General features: G+C 43.0%; 1 protein-coding gene across 1 annotated transcript in view; it reads left to right on the top strand.

Moving 5' to 3' along the window:
* The window catches only part of LOC132493273 (interferon regulatory factor 6-like), an 84,511-nt gene extending 81,713 nt beyond the window's left edge, over nt 1-2,798 (top strand). The window contains exon 5 of the mRNA XM_060103628.1: nt 2,741-2,798. Coding sequence (XP_059959611.1) covers nt 2,741-2,769 — 29 coding nt within the window. The 3' untranslated portion in view covers nt 2,770-2,798. The remainder of the gene's footprint in view (nt 1-2,740) is intronic.
* The last annotated feature ends 20,570 nt before the right edge of the window (nt 2,799-23,368 follow it).

Here is a 23,368-nt window from a genome sequence, read left to right as displayed (position 1 = left end):
TTCTACCAGCCATCCACAACATAGCTAACCATAGACGTTTGATGAGGTCAAATGACAAACTAAGATTAAATACATAAAAGCATCCAGTAATACAATTCAGAAATCATAGAAATGTTGCAAATTTGTAAGTACACCTTTGCCAGTATCAAATTCTTCACAGACAAATTAAAAGGGCACACATTACACGCTCTTATGAATTAATGTTCCAAAGTATTAAATCCCAATTTTGAAATCAAGTTTCTTTGTTACTGTGGGTTAAAAATCCAAAGTCCTAAATGTCCATAAACAATCCTCCCAAATGTACATTTGGTTCATTCTCAGTGACAGGGCTTTCATTGCCTGAATGGGACTGAGGGCTCCTTCAGTATCTGCACCTTGGACTTCTGTCACTGACATGGGTGTGGCTCTCTCAGGGCCTTGGCTGTTTTATCAGTTTATCAACCCTCTCATGAACCATGCTTTTAAAGAGTCTAAAGAGTTACTAAGATACAATTTGATTTTACAGCACTATCCCCAAAATTTAAAAACAATCTCAAAAGCAAGCCAATCCCCCACTCTTAGAAGAGTGAAACTAGGCACATTTTTGTTCCCGGAATCCAGTAAAGACTTTGACCAAAGAACATAGCAGAAACTCAATGGCATTTGAGAGAAAGAGAAAGTCTCTTTGGTTTTAGCCTCACTAGGATGTCCATTAGTCTATGCCATTTAACTGAAATTTCTGACCTGCGAACTTCGAACCAGGAGGAAACTTTTAGCTTGACATTGATTTGTCACTATGAATTTGCCATGGGCAGTGCACAGCCCTGAGCATCTGTCACACATGGACTCTTGAGTTATCCTTCCTCTTTGATGACCTTGTTGTTTACACTGCAGTACTGAACTGTTTATGGGTTCTGTCGAGTGACATTACACCTCCAGGTCTGAGGCGTAGATTTGACAGTCCTATGCCGCCATGGCCATTTTCACTGCCTCCTGCTATGGAACTACATAGACCAAAGGCGGCTGCCTTTAGGACAACATTTCTTTCTCCAACATAATTGACAAATCCAGTGTCAGCTTGGGTCCACATGTAAGGGGAGTCACTTGAGCCTACGGTAGACCATATGTGTCAATGCCGACAAGTTCTATAAAACATGTTTTCCTTACAATTGAGTCTTTGTCTCAGTCAAGCCTGCTTGGGAAAAACTGTACCTGAAAAGTAAGGCAAGGTGGACGGCTGCCTGAGACTTTCCTGCCCTGTAAACTCCTGCACACTCTCAAGTCAAGTGCCAGGTAAAGGTCTCTGTATACTAAAGACCCTCCAGGTGCCTTATTCATTCCGTTCCAGGTATTGCTCAGTCACCTGCAACTCCCTAATGCCCCTTTTCTTTATATCAGACCTTTACTTAAGTGGCTCGAAAGAAACAGCCACTCTCCCACACCATAAGCTGCAGCCATCAGCCAAAATCAAAGTATCTTATGGCTGGTGTAGTGGGTTGGATGGTGGCCCCCAAAAGGATATATCCATATCCTAATCCTTGACTGTTACCTCATTTGAAAAAAAAAAGGTTTTGCAAATATCATTAAAGATCTTGAGATGGGATTTCCATCCTCTATTAGCTGGATGGGTCCTAAATAGAATGACAATTGTGCTTAATATACAAGAAGGGCAGAGGGACATTTGAGACACACAAAAGAGAAGATACAGACACAGAAAGGGGGTGATGTGAAGACACAGACCAAAACTGAGTGATGTGGCCTCAAGCCAAGGAAGCTGGCAACCACCAGAAGCTGAAAGAGGCAAGGGATAGAATCTGCCCTAGAGCATCAGTAGGGAGAACAGCCTTGCTGACACCTTGACAGCACACTTCTGGCCTCTACAACTGTGAGAGAGTAAATTTCTATTGTGTTCAGCCCCCAAGTTTATTAGTCTCCCAGCAAGCACGGCACATTTATACAGCATGCATTAAACGTTTTCTAAGCTTCAGCAGTTTACTGCACAAACCTAAATATTTTCAAACAGTCAAAGGTCTCAACATCCCACCATACATTAAAGACCAAGGCAGTAGACTACCTTCCTTGGCAGTAACAAAAGATTTTCCACATGGGCATTTTCCTCTCCAAAATGTCTGCTCCTTTCTTTTTATTTCTCAGTGTTCCCAGGTAATGCACCAAGTGTCAGGGACTTCTAATTACCTTTCAGCAAGTACAATACCTTAATTCCATTTGGTTTGGAATGAATTAGGAAATAAGATAAAAGAGAAAAGATGGAGGGCCGAATATTCCTGTTACTGTTGATAACCCTGGCTTGAGAATCCAGTTGGAATGAAATGATCACGTAACTGAACCCCAGAATGGGGCAGATTTACTAACTAGTAATACACAGAATGAGAGAAACAGAAGACACTCACTCACACTCTCAAGGGAGAGAACAGAATTAGTCAAGGCAAGCATGCTCACTTAATTCTTTTCAAGCTTTCTATATAAGTCACTTGATCACCCTGGGGCAGAGTCAGTAAAGAAGCAGCGCTGATAGGACCCTACGAGCTCTCTTGACAGGACTGAAACATCAGGAGCAGGAAAGGAACATTCCCTCACTCTCCACCACCGCCACCGCCAGCAGTAAAAATATGATCATCCACATTGACAATGTAAAAGAAATCAGAAACTACGCTAACTCTGATTCACTCTTAGTATACCAACAGCTAATCGGGAGCCTTGTGAAAAAACATCTTGATTAGTTGCTAATAAAACTTCTTAGGGGCCTGGGGGAAGATGGCGGAAGAGTAAGACGAGGAGATCACCTTCCTCCCCACAGATACACCAGAAATTCATCTACACGTGGAACAACTCCTACAGAACACATACTGAACGCTGGCAGAAGACCTCAGACCCCCCAAAAGGCAAGAAACTCCCCATGCACTCTGGGTAGGGCAAAAGAAAAAAGAATAAACAGAGACAAAAGGATAGGGACGGGACCTGCACCAGTGGGAGGGAGCTGTGAGGCAGGAAAGGTTTCCACACACTAGGAGCCCCTTCGAGGGCAGAGACTGCGGGTGGCGGAGGGGGAAAGCTTGGGAGTAGCGGAGGAGAGCACAGCAACAGGGGTGCGGAGGGCAAAGCGGAGAGATTCCCGCACAGAGGATGGGTGCCGACCAGCACTCACCAGCCCGGGAGGCTTGTCTGCTCGGCCACCGGCGCGGGCGGGGCTGTGAGCTGAGGCTCGGGTTTCGGGTTTCTGTCGGGAGCACAGGGAGAGGACTGGGGTTGGCGGCCTGAACACAGCCTGAAGGGGTAAGTGCACCACGGCTGGCCAGGAGGGAGTCCGGGAAAAAGTCTGGACCTGCCGAAGAGGCAAGAGACTTTTTCTTCCCTCTTTGTTTCCTGGTGCGCGAGGAGAGGGGACTAAGAGCGCTGCTTAAAGGAGCTGCAGAGACGGGCGCGAGCCGCGGCTAAAAGCGCGGACCCCAGAGGCGGGCGTGGGATGCTGGGGCTGCTGCTGCCACCGCCAAGAGGCCTGTGTGCGAGCGCAGGTCACTGTCCATGCCCCCTTTCCGGGGAGACTGTGCAGCCCGCCACTGCCGGGGTCCCGGGATCCAGGGACGGCTTCCCCGGGAGAGTGCACGGCACACCTCGGGCTGGTGCAACATCACGCCGGCCTCTGCCGCCGCAGGCTCGCCCCGCACTCCGTACCCCTCCCTCCCCCAGGCCTGAGTGAGTCAGAGTCCCCGAAGCAGCTGTTCCTTTAACCCCGTCCTGTCTGAGCGAAGAACAGACGCCCTCCGGTGACCTACATGCAGAGGTGGGGCCAAATCCAAAGCTGAGCCCCGGGAGCTGTGCGAACAAAGAAGAGAAAGGAAAATCCCTCCCAGCAGCCTCAGAAGCAGCGGATTAAAGCTCCACAATCAACTTGTACCCTGCATCTGTGGAATACATGAATAGACAAGGAATCATCCCAACTTGAGGAGGTGGACTTTGAGAGCAAGATTTATGATTTTCTCCTCTTCTCCTCTTTTTGAACAACACAATAAGTGAAATTAAAAATACTCTACATTGGATCAATAGCAGAATAACTGAGGCAGAAGAACGGATAAGTGACCTGGAAGATAAAATAGTGGAAATAACTACTGCAGAGCAGAAGAAAGAAAAAAGAATGAAAAGAACTGAGGACAGTCTCAGAGACCCCTGGGACAACATTAAACTCACCAACATTCAAATTATAGGGGTTCCAGAAGAAGAAGAGAAAAAGAAAGGGACTGAGGAAATATTTGAAGAGATTATAGTTGAAAACTTCCCTAATATGGGAAAGGAAATAGTTAATCAAGTCCAGGAAGCACAGAGCATCCCATACAGGATAAATCCAAGGAGAAACACGTCAAGACACATATTAATCAAACTGTCAAAAATTAAATACAAAGAAAACATATTAAAAGCAGCAAGGGAAAAACAACAAATAACACACAAGGGAATCCCCATAACGTTAACAGCTGATCTTTCAGCAGAAACTCTGCAAGCAAGAGGGGACTGGCAGGACATATTTAAAATGATGAAGGAGAAAAACCTACAACCAAGATTACTCTACCCAGCAAGGAGCTCATTCAGATTTGATGGAGAAATTAAAACCTTTACAGACAAGCAAAGGCTGAGAGGATTCAGCACCACCAAACCAGCTTTACAACAGATGCTAAAGGAATTTCTCTAGGCAAGAAACACAAGAGAAGGAAAAGAACTACAATAACGAACCCAAAACAATTAAGAAAATGGGAATAGGAACACACATATCGATAATTACCTTAAATGTAAATGGACTAAATGCTCCCACCAGAAGACACAGATTGGCTGAATGGATACAAAAACAAGACCCAAATATATGATGTCTACAAGAGACCCACTTCAGACCTAGAGACACATACAGACTGAAAGTAAGGGGATGGAAAAAGATATTCCATGCAAATGGAAACCAAAAGAAAGCTGGAGTAGCAGTTCTCATATCAGTCAAAATAGACTTTAAAATAAAGACTATTAGAAGACACAAAGAAGGACACTACCTAATGATCAAGGGATAGATCCAACAAGGAGATATAACAATTGTAAATATTTAGGCACCCAATATAGGAGCACCTCAATACATAAGGCAAATACTAACAGCCATAAAAGGGGAAATCGACAGTAGCACATTCATAGTAGGGAACTTTAACACCCCACTTTCACCAATGGACAGATCATCCAAAATGAAAATAAATAAGGAAACACAAGCTTTAAATGATATATTAAACAAGATGGACTTAACTGATATTTATAGGACATTCCATCCAAAAACAACAGAAGACACATTTTTCTCAAGTGCTCATGGAACATTCTCCAGGATAGATCACATCTTGGGTCAAAAATCAAGCCTTGGTAAATTTAAGAAAATTGAAATTGTATCAAGTATCTTTTCTGACCACAACGCTATGAGACTAGATACCAATTACAGGAAAAGATCTGTAAAAAATACAAACACATGGAGGCTAAACAATACACTACTTAATAACGAAGTGATCACTGAAGAAATCAAAGAGGAAATCAAAAAATACCTAGAAACAAATGACAATGGAGACACCACAACCCAAAACCTAGGAGAGGCAGCAAAAGCATTTCTAAGAGGGAAGTTTATAGCAATACAATCCCACCTTAAGAAACAGGAAACATGTCGAATAAACATCCCAAACGTGCTCCTAAAGCAATTAGAGAAAGAAGAAGAAGAACAACAAAAAAACCCCAAAGTTAGCAGAAGGAAAGAAATCATAAAAATCAGATCAGAAATAAATGAAAAAGAAATGAAGGAAACGATAGCAAAGATCAATAAAACTAAAAGCTGGTTCTTTGAGAAGATAAACAAAATTGATAAACCATTAGCCAGACTCATCAAGAAAAAAAGGGAGAAGACTCAAATCAATAGAATTAGAAATGAAAAAGGAAAAGTAACCACTGACACTGCAGAAATACCAAAGGTCAGGAGAGATTACTACAAGCAACTCTATGCCAATAAAATGTACAACCTGGAAGAAATGGACAAATTCTTAGAAATGCACAACCTGCCAAGACTGACTCAGGAAGAAATAGAAAATATGAACAGACCAATCACAAGCACTGAAATTGAAACTGTGATTAAAAATCTTCCAACAAACAAAAACCCAGGACCAGATGGCTTCACAGGTGAATTCTATCAAACATTTAGAGAAGAGCTAACACCTATCCTTCTCAAACTCTTCCAAAATATAGCAGAGGGAGGAACACTCCCAAACTCATTCTACAAGGCCACCATCACCCTGATACCAAAACCAGACAAGGATGTCACAAAGAAAGAAAACTACAGGCCAATAACACTGATGAACATAGATGCAAAAATCCTCAACAAAATACTAGCAAACAGAATCCAACAGCACATTAAAAGGATCATACACCATGATCAAGTGGGGTTTATTCCAGGAATGCAAGCATTCTTCAATATACGCAAATCAATCAACGTGATACACCATATTAACAAATGGAAGGAGAAAAACCATATGATCATCTCAATAGATGCAGAGAAAGCTTTTGACAAAATTCAACACCCATTTATGATAAAAACCCTGCAGAAAGTAGGCATAGAGGGAACTTTCCTCAACATAATAAAGGCCATATATGACAAACCCACAGCCAGCATCGTCCTCAATGGTGAAAAACTGAAACCATTTCCACTAAGATCAGGAACAAAACAAGGTTGCCCACTCTCACCAATCTTATTCAACATAGATTTGAAAGTTTTAGCCACAGTAATCAGAGAAGAAAAGGAAATAAAAGGAATCCAAATTGGAAAAGAAGAAGTAAAGCTGTCACTGTTTGCAGATGACATGATACTATACATAGAGAATCCTAAAGATGCTACCAGAAAACTACTAGAGCTAATCAATGAATTTGGTAAAGTAGCAGGATACAAAATTAATGCACAGAAATCTCTGGCCTTCCTATACACTAATGATGAAAAATCTGAAAGTGAAATCAAGAAAACACTCCCATTTACCACTGCAACAAAAAGAGTAAAATTTCTAGGAATAAACCTACCTAAGGAGACAAAAGAACTGTATGCAGAAAATTATAAGACACTGATGAAAGAAATTAAAGATGATACAAATAGATGGAGAGATACACCATGTTCTTGGATGGCAAGAATCAACATTGTGAAAATGACTCTACTACCCAAAGCAATCTACAGATTCAATGCAATCCCTATCAAACTACCACTGGCATTCTTCACAAAACTAGAGCAACAAATATCACAATTTGTATGGAAACACAAAAGACCCCGAATAGCCAAAGCAATCTTGAGAACGTAAAACGGAGCTGGAGGAATCAGGCTCCCTGACTTCAGACTATACTACAAAGCTACAGTAATCAAGACAGTATGGTACTGGCACAAAAACAGAAAGATAGATCAATGGAACAGGATAGAAAGCCCAGAGATAAACCCATGCACATATGGTCACCTTATCTTTGATAAAGGAGGCAGGAATGTACAGTGGAGAAAGGACAGCCTCTTCAATAAGTGGTGCTGGGAAAACTGGACAGGGACATGTAAAAGTTTGAGATTCGATCACTCCCTAACACCATACACAATAATAAGCTCAAAATGGATTAAAGATCTAAATGTAAGGCCAGAAACTATCAAACTCTTAGAGGAAAACATAGGCAGAACACTCCATGACATAAATCACAGCAAGATCCTTTTTGACCCACCTCCTAGAGAAATGGAAGTCAAAACAAAAATAAACAAATGGGACCTAATGAAACTTCAAAGCTTTTGCACAGCAAAGGAAACCATAAACAAGACCAAAAGACAACCCACAGAATGGGAGAAAATATTTGCAAATGGAGCAACGGACAAAGGATTAATCTCCAAAATTTATACGCAGCTCATGCAGCTCAATAACAAAAAAAAAAAAAAAACAACCCAATCCAAAAATGGGCAGAAGACCTAAATAGACATTTCTCCAAAGAAGATATACAGACTGCCAACAAACACATGAAAGAATGCTCAACATCATTAATCATTAGAGAAATGCAACTCAAAACTACAATGAGAGATCATCTCACACCAGTCAGAATGGCCATCATCAAGAAATCTAGAAACAATAAATGCTGGAGAGGGTGTGGAGAAAAGGGAACACTCTTGCACTGCTGGTGGGAATGTGAATTGGTACAGCCACTATGGAGAACTGTATGGAGGTTCCTTAAAAAACTACAAATAGAACTACCATATGACCCAGCAATCCCACTATTGGGCATATACCCGGCGAAAACCATAATTCAAAAAGAGTGATGTACCAAAATGTTCATTGCAGCTCTATTTACAATAGCCCGGAGATGGAAACAACCTAAGTGTCCATCATCAGATGAGTGGATAAAGAAGATGTGGCACATATATACAATGGAATGTTACTCAGCCATAAAAAGAAACGAAACTGAGCTATTTGTAATGAGGTGGATAGACCGAGAGTCTGTCATACAGAGTGAAGTAAGTCAGAAAGAGAAAGACAAATACCGTATGCTAATACATATATATGGAATTTAAGAAAAAAAATGTGATGAAGAACCTAGGGGTAAGACAGGAATAAAGACACAGACCTGGGGCTTCCCTGGTGGTGCAGTGGTTGAGAGTCTGCCTGCCAATGCAGGGGACACGGGTTCGTGCCCCGGTCTAGGAAGATCCCACATGCCGCGGAGTGGCTGTGCCCGTGAGCCATGGCGGCTGCACCTGTGCATCCGGAGCCTGTGCTCAGCAACACGAGAGGCCACAACAGTGAGAGTTCCGCATACCGCAAAAAAAAAAAAAAAAAAAAAAAAGACACAGACCTACTAGAGAATGGACTTGAGGATATGGGGAGGGGGAAGGGTAAGCTGTGATACACTACCAAATATAAGGTCGCTAGCTAGTGGGAAGCAGCCGCATAGCACAGGGAGATCAGCTTGGTGCTTTGTGACCACCTGGAGGGGTGGGATAGGGAGGGTGGGAGGTAGGGAGACGCAAGAGGGAAGAGATATGGGAACATATGTATATGTATAACTGATTCACTTTGTTATAAAGCAGAAACGAACACACCATTGTAAAGCAATTATACTCCAATTAATATGTAAAAAAAATGTCATGAAGAACCTAGGGGTAAGACAGGAATAAAGACACAGACCTACTCGAGAATGGACTTGAGGATATGGGGAAGGGGAGGGGAAGCTGTGACAAAGCGAGAAAGTGGCCTGGACACATATCCACGACCAAACGTCAAATAGAGAGCTAGTGGGAAGCAGCCACGTGGCACAGAGAGGTCAGCTCGGTGCTCTGTGACCACCTAGAGGGGTGGGATAGGGAGGGTGGGAGGGAGGGAGACGCAAGAGGGAAGAGATATGGGAACATATGTATATGTATGACCGATTCGCTTTGTTATAAATCAGAAACTAACACACCATTGTAAAGCAATTATATTCCAATAAAGATGTAAAAATAAAAAATATAAATGGTTTAAAACAGCACGTAAATATCTATGTATTGCTAGAAAAGAGATAATTTAAGGATGAGCTTTCTTTATTAGTCATAGTTTATACTGTTAGAAGAATGAGACTGTCAACTGAATTCTGTTCCCGCAAAATTCATATATTCAAGCTCTAAGAAAGTGATGGTATTTGGTAATTAGATTAAATGATTAGGCTCTATTAGTGCCCCTATAAGAAGAAACCAGAGAATTTTTTCTGTCTCTCTCCAACATGTGAGGACACAGTGAAAAGACAGTTGTCTGCAAGCCAGCAAGAGAGCCCTCACCAGGCACTGAATTGGCCAGCACCGTGATCTTAGACTTCCAAGCCTCTAGAACTGTGAGTTGTTAAAGTCACTAAGCCTATAGTATTATGTTATGGCAGCTTGAGCTATAAGAGTACTAAATGGAAGAGACATGGAGGAACCCTAAACGCATATTGCTAAATGAAAGATGCCAAACTGAAATGGATACATGCTGTATGATTTCAGCTATAGGACATCCTGGAAAACGGAGGGCACTTAACCTATTCTGTATGATACTGTAATGGTCAATGCTTGTCATACATTCATCAAAACCCATAGGATATACAACAGAGTAAACTGTAATGTAAACTATGGATATTAGTTAATAATAATGTATGAACATTGGCTCATCAATTGTAAAAAAATGCCCCACGCTAATGCAAGATGTTAATAATAGGGGAAAGTGTGGTTTGGGGAATAGATGTGAGGGGGTGTATGGGAACTCAATACTCTGCTCAAAAATTCTCTTTAAACTTAAAACTACTGTAAATATAGTCTACCAATTTATTTAAACAAAATAAATCTAAGTTGCCTCATCATATTGTGAGGTTATTAAGCATCTTATAGTTTTTCTATATTCTATTTCTATTTCTAAAGACCTACTTCTTTAATGTTCATTTCTATCTTCTTTTATCCTTGTAAAAAATATATCAAATGATTTGTATTATTTCACCTCCCAGCCTATTATCTTTTTAGTTATATGTCTTTCACAAACATTCATTAGAAACTACATTAGATATCCTTGACTTATTACACTCTATGCCCATTACTATTTTCACCACCTCCCTCGTAATGCTTGAACCTTGGCTATGACCCATTGTCACCTCTGGACAAATAGTTTCTGCTCTATTTTCTGTCTTCTGTCCTTCTGGGCCACTTCTATCTACCATCATTACCCAAAGAACTGACTTTACAGATTCTATATGCCAGTGTGTAAGACTTGCAGTGTTTTAAGAAGTATCCCAACTTCATGATGGTGATTTGGGGTCATTACTAAAGCACTCGGGATCATACATATTCTTTTAAGGTAGTTTTACAGGACAACGCACATTGGTATTTTTCTCCTATTAACAGAGTAGGAAATTGTGGGCTGATGTGCAGTTATTTCGATTAAGAAAGCAAGATATGAACACTGCTTCTTTGCTGGGGTACTTGGCACTGCTCTTTCTCGTGCTGGGACATATTTTGCGCCTTTACAGCCTTGCATCTAGGCGTACTGATCAGACTAATGTTTGGCTTTATTGGATACGTTGACCAGTCTGATTGATATTCTGGTACATACAGGGTACTTGGTCATGGTTGCTCACCTCTGAACCTCAGCTTCATCACCTGCAAAGTTCAACTAATAGCATATCCGCTTTGTGGGGTTTTTAGGGATTTGGCAAGCGTCATAGTGCCTGGTACATGCTAGAGACTCAGGTGATGCAGTAATTACTCAAATGTGCATTTTCAGTGGATCCTTCCCACCTGGACAGGGTGACTTAACAGCCTTGGGAGAGTAAGAGCAGGACAAACAGCAAGGGCAGCATGGGCCAAGGGAAGGAGGTGAGAACTGACATGCAGGGAGCCCTCTTGCTAGTATCACCAGAGGGCCCATAGTGAGCCAGGATGTGGGGAGAGACTGGCCGCTCAGTAAGACCAGGCCAAGAAAGGCCGTGTGAGGGGGCTTAGCTTTTACCTTGTGGTAGAGGTCATCCAAAGGAGAAAGTGGAAGATGGGTAGGTATAGACTTCTCCCTTAGGAATTGTCCTCAGGGTCTGTTTATCTCCTGGCAGGGTGCGTTCAACGAGTTGGCCGCTCCAGCACATTCTAGAGAGGACTGGCCAGGTCTGACCTTCTGGAGATACAGCCCTGACCTCCTGGCCACCTCACTGAGGAGAGGGCTCATGGGGGAATCAGCTTCACTCTGCATCTGTCCACCAGTCCTGCACCCTGGACTCCAGGACCACTCACTTGCAAGAGGCACATCCAGCTGCCAGAGGAAGTGACATTTCCTGACTCATCTGGCTAAGAATGAGCAGAGGATCGCTGACCATTCCAGGGGAGTAGATGCCACAGAAGATCAGGATGCGGACAAGCCACAGAAGATCAGAAGGAACAAAGGTCAGTCCACGTGGGAGTTCACATGGGCGCCTCACAGTCCCCAACAGGCCCTCGGGTTTCCCTTCCAGCCCAACACACACTCCACCTGCCCACAGTCACCTGTGCCACCATCACAGAGCCCCACAGAGCTGCAAACATCCTCAAACACACAAACTCCCTACTTATAAGCAAATGCCTGACTGTGTGCCCAGAACCCTCCTGCTCCAATATACATGCACTACAAACCCCAATAAAATCACAGCCATAGTCTTGAATACAAAATCACACCCCCAACGGCCCCTGATAATCAAACACCTAAATCCTCATACCCCACAAAAATCCACCCAACCCCATATAACCCCTCAATGCAAACACACAAACCCTTCAACAATAGCCAGATATATTCAAACCAAACTCACATACTTCTTAATATAAGACACAACCCCCCAAATCCAAATAGAACACATACAGTCCGCACACAGCTGTCAACATCCACGTATGTACAATGCCTCAGAAGCTGAGACAAACACAAAATACCATCAGAGAGACACAATGTTTCCAACCTTCTCCTATATACTCCCCCCAGAACACATCATGACCTCACACCCCCGATACAAACATACACCCATCTCCCTCTTGAGATACTATAAACAGCCTCTGTCACATCCCCTGATGATACACACACAGCTAGCAGCCCCAATTTACACTGACAACCCCAATCTCTGCAAATTCCTCCACATCAAAAATACACTCCCTGAACTCTTACCCTACAGGATGAGCACGTGTATAACCCCTGCACTCTGAGTACACACAGATCCAACACACAAAGCATTAAAATGCATACCCCTACCTCTTCTCAAATGCCTGCACACATAGCCTCAAAACACCCAGAAGCAGCCCACCACCCAGCCACACCATGCTACACCAACCGTACACTCACAAAGGCACTCATGCCCCTCATCTCTCCCCAGATCACACATACACAGTCTCTACACAGCTTTACTATTACCCCAAACCATCCTATGCCCTAAACATACATCCAAGAGTTCCCCACACAGCCCTAACCGATGATAGAGGCAGCTGTACCAGGGGCATCACGGTACCCTGAACAGGCAAATGCCGCTGAGGTAAGTGTCTCCTATGTTGCTGCATTTCTTGCTGCTGTTGCAAATCATCCCTTGACCCCACCGAGGCTGACTGGGACACCCTAAACAGGAAGTGGCAGCATAGGAGTCAGGAAGAGGAAACTCCATTCCAGGTGCTCCCTGTCACCATCCATTGCACCAAAACATCAGATGACCAGCATGAACAAGAAACAGAGACATGTAACTATACCATGGTTGAAATGCAAATTTTTCTAGAAAACATTTGTCCAAGGGAAGGGGGAGAAGGGTGCTCCCCCTAATTCTAAAGCCATGCAGTTACGATTCAAAGAAACGTCAGATACAGTCCAACAGGCATGGGACTGCATCCATGTTGTAGCTGGATACGAAAAAGATAAGTTTTCGGAAGCCCCAAATCTCGCTTGCCAGTAAAGGCACATGGGCCCCGCTGCCCCACTGGCCAGGAACCCAGCAGAGGACCCTTAAGGGATATAGGGACTTCTGGGACCCTTACTGATCTCCACCAAGGGGTGGTGCCATCACACAGCTCCATCCTTCATGAGATGACTAACAGACCTCCCTGTATTGGCAGCTCTGGAGATCGGGGGTCCCTAATGATGTCAACTTGAGACCGCCCAAGCACAAGTTAGAAATTTTTGCTCAGGCGCTGCAGACTCTTCAGGAGACTGGAGTGATGGGTAGCTGTCACCTCTCCGAATCCTCTACCCTGACCTCTGCCAACGCCTCTGCCTTAGGGACCTGGCAGATCCCTGGAGCGTGGCCCTTCTCTGGGACACTTGCCCATATACTTCTCTAATTTTCCTTGGGACACACATAAACAAATCTTCTTATGGCTCTCATGGACAACGGGAGCTCAAATTACAGTGCCTCCTGGGAACCCCTCCAATTATAAGCAAGGGCCACACTTTAGATTACAAGGCATAGTAGTCAGGGGAGTAGAAAGCATTCAACTTCCATTGAATGTCACTATTGAAACAATCTTTATTAAAAATCTTTTAGTGGTGGTAGCCCCTTTGGCCCTACCCTTTCCCGTTACAGCTATGGATGCCTTGATGTACTGCAACGCCATCTGGAACAAACCCAAATTCCTGGCCTTCCTGGTGGAAGCTGAAACTGGGAGCCCATAAGACTGCCACCTAAGACAGTAAATATCCCCCAATAACATGTATGACAGGGGGCTGTGGGATTGCAGCCCATAATTCAGAATTTATGAAAAGAAGTCATTAAACACACCATTTCTCCTTTTCAATTTCCCCATTTGGCTCCTATTAAAGCCTGCTATTAATGAGTGGTGACTTATAATCAACTACTGAAATACAAATGCTGATCCCCACTATTAAGGCTCCCATTTCCAACATTGTCCAGTTCATTAAGGATATCCAAAGGGCTCCAGGGAATTACTTTGCTGTGACAATCTAGCTATTATGTTCTATTCAGTACCAGTTATTAAGGAGTCCCAGCTGCAGTCTACTTTTACTTCAGGAGGCACCCAGTATGTTTTAACCTGTCTGCCTACTGGCTATCTTAACAGCCCAGCTATTGCCCACAGTCTTTGCTGGCAAGACCTGGGGTCCCCTTGCACCGTCTGGCACTATACTGAGGTTCTAATCCACAGCCCCTCAGGAGACTGGTGCACAAGGCCCTAACATGGTTGGTGACCCATCTATAACATACAGGTGGGCTATTTATTGCCCCACATAAAATTCAAGGGCTGTCCACAACTATTAAATTTCTGGGCATTAACTGATCCTCTAAAAGCCAGGAAATTCCTTTTGCAGCTAAACCTCAGCTGTTAACTATTCAGCCCCCCAACACACTATAGCAAGCCCAACACATCTTACTTAGGTCTCTCCACACTTTGGAGCCAACGAATACCACACTTGTCCATCATTCTTAGACCCATTTATGCAGCCACGTACAAACCCTCCATAGTTTACTGGCCAAGAGCTAAACAATAAGCTTTATAGCAGGCACAAAGCTCAAATTAGTCAAGCCCTCCCACTGGTTCCCCCTGGCTGCTCCTTCTGGGCTGAGAATGGACTATGTGTCCCAGAGCCTTTGGACTAACACAGCTCCTCCTAGCTGCCTGTGGGCTTCTGCACCAGACGGCTGCTCTCTACACCACTACACCCCCTCAGAACCGATTTGGGAACTGGTTCCTTGGTTTGGGTCTTGGTTTTGTGTGCACTGATGCCAGAATTTGTTTGCATCTTTTGCGTTTGGGTGTACAAAATGGGAAATACTCCATCAACCCTGAAGGAGAGCCCTTTGGGGCCTATAGTAGATAAATGGGTGTAACATAGCCCTGAGCCTATGACTAAGAAAGACATGTATACTATTATAATAGGGTGTGGACCCAAAATATAGGATCACAAGGGCGGTAGCCCCTAAATGGCTCACTCAATTTTTTTTTTTTTTTCTTTTTGCGGTATGCGGGCCTCTCACTGTTGTGGCCTCTCCCGTTGCGGAGCACAGGCTCCGGATGCGCAGGCCCAGCGGCCATGGCTCACGGGCCCAGCCGCTCCGCGGCATGTGGGATCCTCCCAGACCGGGGCACGAACCCGCATCCCCTGCATCGGCAGGCGGACTCTCAACCACTGCGCCACCAGGGAGGCCCTCTCACTCAATTTTTATAGGATCTCGCAGTTAGAAGTGTTTTGCAAAACAGCAAGCTGCACCGGCAGTTGTTCCACCTGCCCACCCTCCCCCCATGCCGCCATCATATTCACCACCTCCTGTTTCCCCTACCCACGGGGATCAAATAGAAGTTTCTGTGTTAACCCCCAGAGGACAGGAGCCTGATTTAGTATCACCATCTAAGACTCCACAAGCCACCCAATTTGGACTGGGAGCCACATCCACAGCAGGGCAAGTTCCCTTGTGCGGACATCCTGTAAGAGGCCAGGGGACTCCCTTGGCCTTGAGGCGTCCGATTCTAATTTCCCCACAGGAGCCCCGGGGAACTTTGACAGTGGGGAATGAGTTGATTGACTCTCCAATAGATACCACTCCCCAAACCCTCCCTGTTTATCTTAAGAGGCTTGTAAATATCAAACAAAAGGGAAACAAAGTCATCCTAGGAAAAACTTGCCTGTATCTTTGAGATGCAAATGTCCTTTCTGGTCTTCTCAGGAACTCTCATCTCTGCCATCTTTCTAAAATGCACCTTTTTGAAAGAGGGTAAAGTAATTTAGAAACTGACTTATCAAGGATAAATAAAAAACCTAAGTGTCTTTTCTGTAAAAATTCAGCCATCTAGACAAGTGAGTTGGATTTGTTCCATCTGCCAGAAACCTAATTTGAATCCAACCTCTTTTTGTAAACTGGTGGGCTTCACATGGCTGTACCTGACTCGGTGCTGAAATTCTGAAATGACAACCATGACGTCTCTGTATGTTTGTGTCCTTGTATGTGTCTTTGTCTTTGGATAACATTGCTGAGGTTGATTTGTGGATGAGCTCTATTTAATTGGCTTAAAGAAAAGTAAGCACTTACACACCAAACTATTCTAAATACAAGAGAAACTGAGCTAAATGAGCTTCAGGTTCATGTGAACTGGGAAATATTCAGTATTAATTAAGACCTGGTATTAACGTTCGTTTGTTGATCTAATTAATATAGACATGCTGTTAGAGTCATCAACATTAAGTATAATACTTTTAGTGTGCCTAGGTTTAATATAAGCTAAATAAAATCTTGTTATATCTGTTGCAAATTTGTCAGCAAGGAAATAACTTGATGTGAAGAAACTTTTAAGGAAAGAAAATGCAAATGAGTTAAGAGCTTTAGGTGAACTTTTTAAAATACTTATCTTTTAGGAAGGTCTATCTAAAATTAATCTCTCCAGATATTTGACCACTTGAAAGTCAGAATTGTGCTAAAGTAAGTGACAGAAGGTTTATGGAAAGTGGACCCTGAAAAAAAGAGTTCTGTACGTGGTCAGGACTAAGTTTAAAATAAGTTTAATTGAGTAAATACATTTTAAAAGTAAGCTGGTGCACAACTTGAATTTCGCTTTTCTCTCTGTTAAGAAGACAAGGTTTCTTAAGATTTTGGACTGCCTTTGATACCAGATTTTAAGTTTTTCTACCTTTTAAGAGATCTGTTCTGTACTTGCCTTTGAAATCTTTTATTGTTACTTTGGCTAAGTGAATAACTATTGTTTCACAGTGACATGGGATCCTATCTGACTGTTTTAAACCCTTTTCTTATTTTTTTGACAAAACGTCCCAAATCAAATTATAATGAAGTTCCTTTGACCTCTAGCTAACTTTGGGGGTGCTTCAAAGAGCCCCTGAAACACCCCAGAGATATTAACTAATTAGGTTGAATGACACGGGAAGTGTTGTCAAATAAGCAATAAATCTTCTTAGGTTCTATTGTATGCCAAATGACACAGGTATTCTACAGATTATATGGAGTTCCTAAAATTTGGTATGTCCTGGTAAAATGTTACCAGTCAGAATTCTCTTTATTATCTGAAAGTGTTGCATGTCACCGCAGTAACCACGTTACTTTCTCAATTGCACTGTAATCAGATTGAAACGTGCCTTCTTAAGTCTTTCACCATTGTACACAGTCATGGTTTCACTCTGATGCCTTTGCAAAAATGCTTCCTCTTCAAGAAGGTTTATAGAAAGGACCTTTGCATAAATACAAGTTTCTGATTTTCAAACCATAAAGGTGAACTGGGTAAGAACTTGAAGAATTCTAATGGGAAACCTGATGGCTTCATAAAGCTGTTAACAAAAACGATTAGTTGCACATGCCTGGGTAAAAGGGTTATAATTATGGTTATAATTTTGGTTATAATTATGGTTATAATTTTTATGGTTTCTATCTGAAAAATGACTGTTTTCAATCTGTGTTTTCCAGGTGTAAGCAAAACGCTCCCCTTAAACTCATTATGATTTACAGTCATTTGTTAAGTTATACCCTTGTAAGCAAAATTGAAACATTTATCTTTTTCTCTCTACCTGGGTGATCCTGCCAGTAGCATATGCTTGTCTCAAAGATTAAGCCGTGCACGTCTAAGTCCGCACTGCTGGTACACTGAAACAGCGGATGGCTCACTAAATCAGTTATGGTACCTCTGGTCGCTCGCTATTGCAATTGGATTACAAGTAGTTATACTGATCATTGTTCTTTGTTTCCAGATTGTTTGCTCTTTGTGTCTCCCTGCTGTACTGTGTCTTTGTTAACGTTACTAGCTGCATTACTTATATCCTGTCTACTTTATAAGATTGGTGTCTCTTACAGTACCCAGTATGGAACCAGGCCTCCAACAATACTTCAATGGCTAAACATCTTGAGGAAGTAGACCATATTTATAACATGAAATAATTGTAATAGTGTGATTCTAGGTACAGGAGGAAGCAACAAGGGAAAATGTCTCCTGGATCATAATTAGATAGAGGATCCAGAAGATCTTTAATTATCAGTAGGGCCTAATCCAAAAACTAGCACCTGGAGTGGCATATCAAGAATTCTCCCCTGACCTGGGATAAGCCTCCCAGCGCCGGGGGACAAAATTTGATCCTGAAACGTCTCCCAAATATGGGTCAAAATCCTGACCAAGAGGAGAGGATCTGAGAAATGGAATATTTCCTGACACATCAGTCATTAGCGACTGCAGCCCCCAACGTGAGCCGGTGAGCCCTGACGAAACTCAGGGTATGAGAATATAGGATACAGGCCCCGGAGAGCTGAGGCACACATCAAATGACTGATTTCGGTGAGCCCAGACTCTTGCATCTTCCCGTCCATGGAAAAGCGCTGAATTCCTTAACTGGAGATGCTGCCTCCCAGGCTTGAAGCCCTCAAAATTCCCATCAAAGAGATCGTAACTCTCAACTTTTAGGCTGAGAATATTTTTTTAAGGCTACAGGTGTAAAGGAGACACTTTCCAGAGAGGAACAAAAAAACCAAAAACCCAACGTTTGGAACACTGGCACCAATGGTGGACACTCCCGGAAAGATCCACCTGATGACGCAATAGAAGGGCCGTCACCCCCTTTCATCCACAAGACTGTGGGATGGACATTGACAGTAGGAACTGTAACAGGGAAGAGCCAAATCGGACTCCACATGGGATCTGTTCCTTTTACTCTAACCCTTGCCTTCTGCTGCTTTTGTTCACTAAAAGGATACTGTCTGTTCCTGTACATAATGGCCTGCCTCGGGGAACCCTGTCCCTCTGTCTGAATGTTAAACCAAAGTGCCTTTGTTCAGGGAAACATATGGACTCCGTCCACCTGTGGATGGCTACAATTAAGAAGAAATTAACACATCTCCTCCCCGAGGCTGGCCATTCCAGGGGCTATTCGCAAAACTTATGGCCTTCTTACTTTACCTCCTCATCTCCTCCCCATCTCTGTATTATAAAAGAAACTGGCACCCAAACCCCGATAAGATGGTTATTTTGAGACTTTACTCTGCCATCTTCTCGGTCTGCTGGCTTTCTGAATAAAGTCCTATTCCTTGCCTCAACACCTCATCTCCGATTTATGGCCTGTCGTGCGGCAAGCAGAGCAAGCTTGGACTCGGTAACATCTTTACTCAGGACACGGTGTCACAAAGTGGGACACTGTTTTCTGTTTGTTTTGTTTTTGTTTTGGGCCGCGCCATGTGGCTCGTGGGATCTTAGTTCCTCGACCAGAGATCCAACCCGCGCTCCCTGCAGTGGAAGCTCGGAGTCCTAACCAATGGACTACCAGGGAATCCCCATGGGACACTGTTACCTGGCAGTCACGGCCCTCACCTTTGTGAGACAGAGGGAGTAGTGTAGCAGGATTGAGAACGTTGTGACGTTTAAAGATGAGGTGGTGAAAGCAGGATTTCACAGGAAGTTCATCTAGGGATACTTGCAGAGAAATGTTGTCAATTCAGCGTTAAGAAGACTGTGGACAAGGTGTGGAGTTTGCAAATAAACTTCATTTTCTAGAGTCAAATCTGCCAAGGCTTCCACTAAATTTGCAGTTGTGGCTATAACCTTAAGACACCTGAGACAGGCAAAAGCAACTGAATCAAGTTGTATGCTACAACAGGCAATAGGCCTATGTTTACTACCATGCTCACACAGTTCTGCGTGGCCTGATTATGCTTTTCATGCACAAATAAAGGAAAAGGTTTTGAATAACCTAAAGTTAATCTATTAAGTAGAGATCTCTTTTCGAACTTAAAAGGGCTAATATACTTTGCCTCCAGTGGAGATCTCACCTTAAAGTATCCGGATCGGGCTTCCCTGGTGGCGCAGTGGTTGACAGTTCACCTGCCGATGCAGGGGACACGGGTTCGTGCCCCGGTCCGGGAAGATCCCACATGCCGCAGGGCGGCTGGGCCCGTGAGCCATGGCCGCTGAGCCTGCGTGTCCGGAGCCTGTGCTCCGCAACGGGAGAGGCCACAACAGTGAGAGGCCTGCGTACCGCAAAAAAAAAAAAAAAAAAAAAAAAAGTTTCCGGATCAACCTGAACCTGATCATTTGGGTAACCCTAAGGCAGGCAGCTCTTGCAGTGCTTGTTTTAGCCTTATAAAAACCTGCTTATGTTTATCTTCCCAAGCAAAGGATTCAGGAACTAAATCTTTAATAAGTTCATAGAGTGGAAGAGGTAACAGAAAAATTTGGAACCTAGAGCTTGCAATAACCAGCTAAACCTAGAAATCCACAATGCTAGCACTTAGTTGTGAGTCTAGGAAGTTCCTGTATCAGCCTAATTCTCTCTGGAGATAGCTGAATTACTTCAGTGCTTAGATTACGTCCTAGGTAATGAACAGCGTCTACGGATAATTGTAATTTTTCCTTTGTGTTCTTTCTCAGCTAACTGTTACAGCAAATAAATGGAATCTCTTATGAATGCCTTATGGAATCTTTACAGTAGCTGAGTACAGCAGGAGGTTATCTCCATATGGTAAAAAGGCTGATTTCTCAGGGAACTAGAGGGTACTTAAATCTTGGTGAAGTACTTGGTTCCTCGGAAAAAAGAAGGAGTCCCAGTGAACCCTTGAGGCATAAAAGTGCAGGTATATTGTTGATTGTTCCAAGTAAAGGCATGTAGATATTGGCTGTTGGGTCTCCGGGATGCTGAAAAAAGGTGAACAAAGGTCTCCAACTGTAAACCATTTCAAGTCAGTTGAAGCTTGTGACACAAGGGTGGCTAGGTTTGGAACAACAGGAAAACAGGGGAAAACTCTTTTTATTAACAGCTCCCAAGTCCTGGACAAATCGCCATCCTGCCAGGTTTCCAACCAGGCAAGATTGGCATGCTGCAGGGACGAGTACAGGAATGATTACCTCCTGGGCAATTAGGTCTTCTACAATAGCTATGGGACCTTGTATGACCGCAGGCTTTAATAGCTGTTGAGGAAACCTAGGGAGAGGTTTAGCTACATCTATCTGAATCTTTATAGGTTTGCATTTTTTTATTCTTCTCATGTTAACACTGTCAGAAGTAGCCCCCAAATTTGCAGGCATCTCCATCCAATAAGGGAACTTTTGTTGAACTTCCGCTTTTAGGTCCAGGACAGATTGTAAGGAACATAACTGATCAGGTTCACGTTGATCAGGAAATTTTAAGGTGAGATCTCCACTGGAGGCAAAATGTACTGGCCCTTTGAAGTTAGAAAAGAGATCTCTACTGAATAGATTAACTGGGGCTATACTGCATAGCAGAAAGGAATCTTGGTTGAGATAAAAATTCTCTCTGAACTGTATTAGGTACTCCCACTATGGAAACATCCTCTTTACTCAGAGGGACCTGTTGTTCTTTGAGGGTGGGATTTAGAGTAGAAAGCACAGCTCTGGTTAGGGCTAGGGGTAGGGTGTTAAAGGGTTAGGTAATTATGTTTACAGTTAGGGTTAGAGTTTAATGTAGATTTCAAAGTAAAATATGAGAGTGGGGTTTAAAGTAGAAAGCATAGCTCCAGTATCAACTAAAATTTGGCCGTTTTTCATTATATTTTCCTCTGGGCTGTTTAAGGTCATTGCTGATAATAGTTTACCAGAGAACCTCTGGAGTTCTGCCAACTAGGGGAGAAGGTCATGGGGGGCCCTCCCTTTGAGACAGATATGAGAGCATTTGTGAAGAGTTTGCATAGCACCTTTGAGGACACCTCTTTTTCCAGTGTCCTCACTGATTACAAATGAAACATCAACTTTGGGTCATCAAATTGATCATGGACCCCTAGGAGGTTGTAATGGGGGAGGCCCAGGTGTCATTTTGTGTCCCTTGCCTTAGAGCTGTTGCAACTGTAAGGCTATGAGCTTGGTGGATTTCTGTTTGTGATCTTGCTCCAAGGTCCTTTCAAAATGCTCAGCTATAGTCACGAGTTCAGTCAGGCCTATAGCCTCCCACCCTCTTTTCTGCCCTTTTATCAATCCACTAATCTCAGAAGATAATCCACTTACAAAGAGGACAGTTAAAGCAGGCTGAGTGGCCTTTTTATTCCTTGGAACACCAACTGCTGTAAAAAGAGAGCTTCCAAACTGGCTCCAAAGTCTTCCACAGATTCACCCCTCTTTTGTTTGTACGAGTGAATAATACATCAATCATTATTAGGCCAATTAATAATAGACCAAGTGTGAGCAGGGAGGATTTTAGGAATAGCTTATAAAAGGTTAGTTGTTATTCTGCAAGCCTTTTTAGGTTGAGGATCTTGAATACCATTCTAGGGATTATGTCATTTTGCTTCCCACATCCATTCTGGGGCTTTCCCCAGTCCTACCAATATGTGTACAAGTGGATAAAGATCTAGCAGTTTGGGGACATACGCCCTGACAGTGACTCTAAATTCTTTAAAAAAATGTTGGGGGTTCCTCCAAGGTTTAGAGAATTCTTTGACTACAGCTCTCAGTTCAGTCTTTGACCAAGGGGTAAAGGACACCTGAGGGGGCTCACCTGCAACCTCAGGTAGTTTTACTTTAAATGGCAATTGTTAAATATTCTTTTTGGAATAGAAAAGTATTTCAGACAGAAAATGAGTAAAACAAGAGTACTCAGGTGAAAAAGGAAAGAGGGGGACAGTAGGAGTTAAATCTGCAGTCACATCCGTCCTACGGTCTTTTGTTTCAGGTACCTTTTGTCTCTTTAATTTTTCATTAGCTTTTTGTTCTAAGTCTCTAAACGAAAAAGCTATTTTGGAATCTTGAAACCGTCTGTAAACTTTTACATACCAAGTAAAGCAGGCATCTCATTCTCCCTGTGCAATCTGTGAACCCTTGCTCTCTAGTGTTTTCCTTAAATGTACAATCTTGTCTAACTGGAACATGCCTCACAATGACCACTGTAATTCTAGATCAATATTAGTATAATTTTTCCATCTTTCTAAATATCTACAA

The sequence above is a fragment of the Mesoplodon densirostris genome, chromosome 7 (assembly GCF_025265405.1).
Source record: "Mesoplodon densirostris isolate mMesDen1 chromosome 7, mMesDen1 primary haplotype, whole genome shotgun sequence".
Classification (NCBI taxonomy): domain Eukaryota; kingdom Metazoa; phylum Chordata; class Mammalia; order Artiodactyla; family Ziphiidae; genus Mesoplodon; species Mesoplodon densirostris.
Note: the sequence above shows the minus strand (reverse complement) of the source record. Positions and strands in the feature narration are given on the sequence as shown.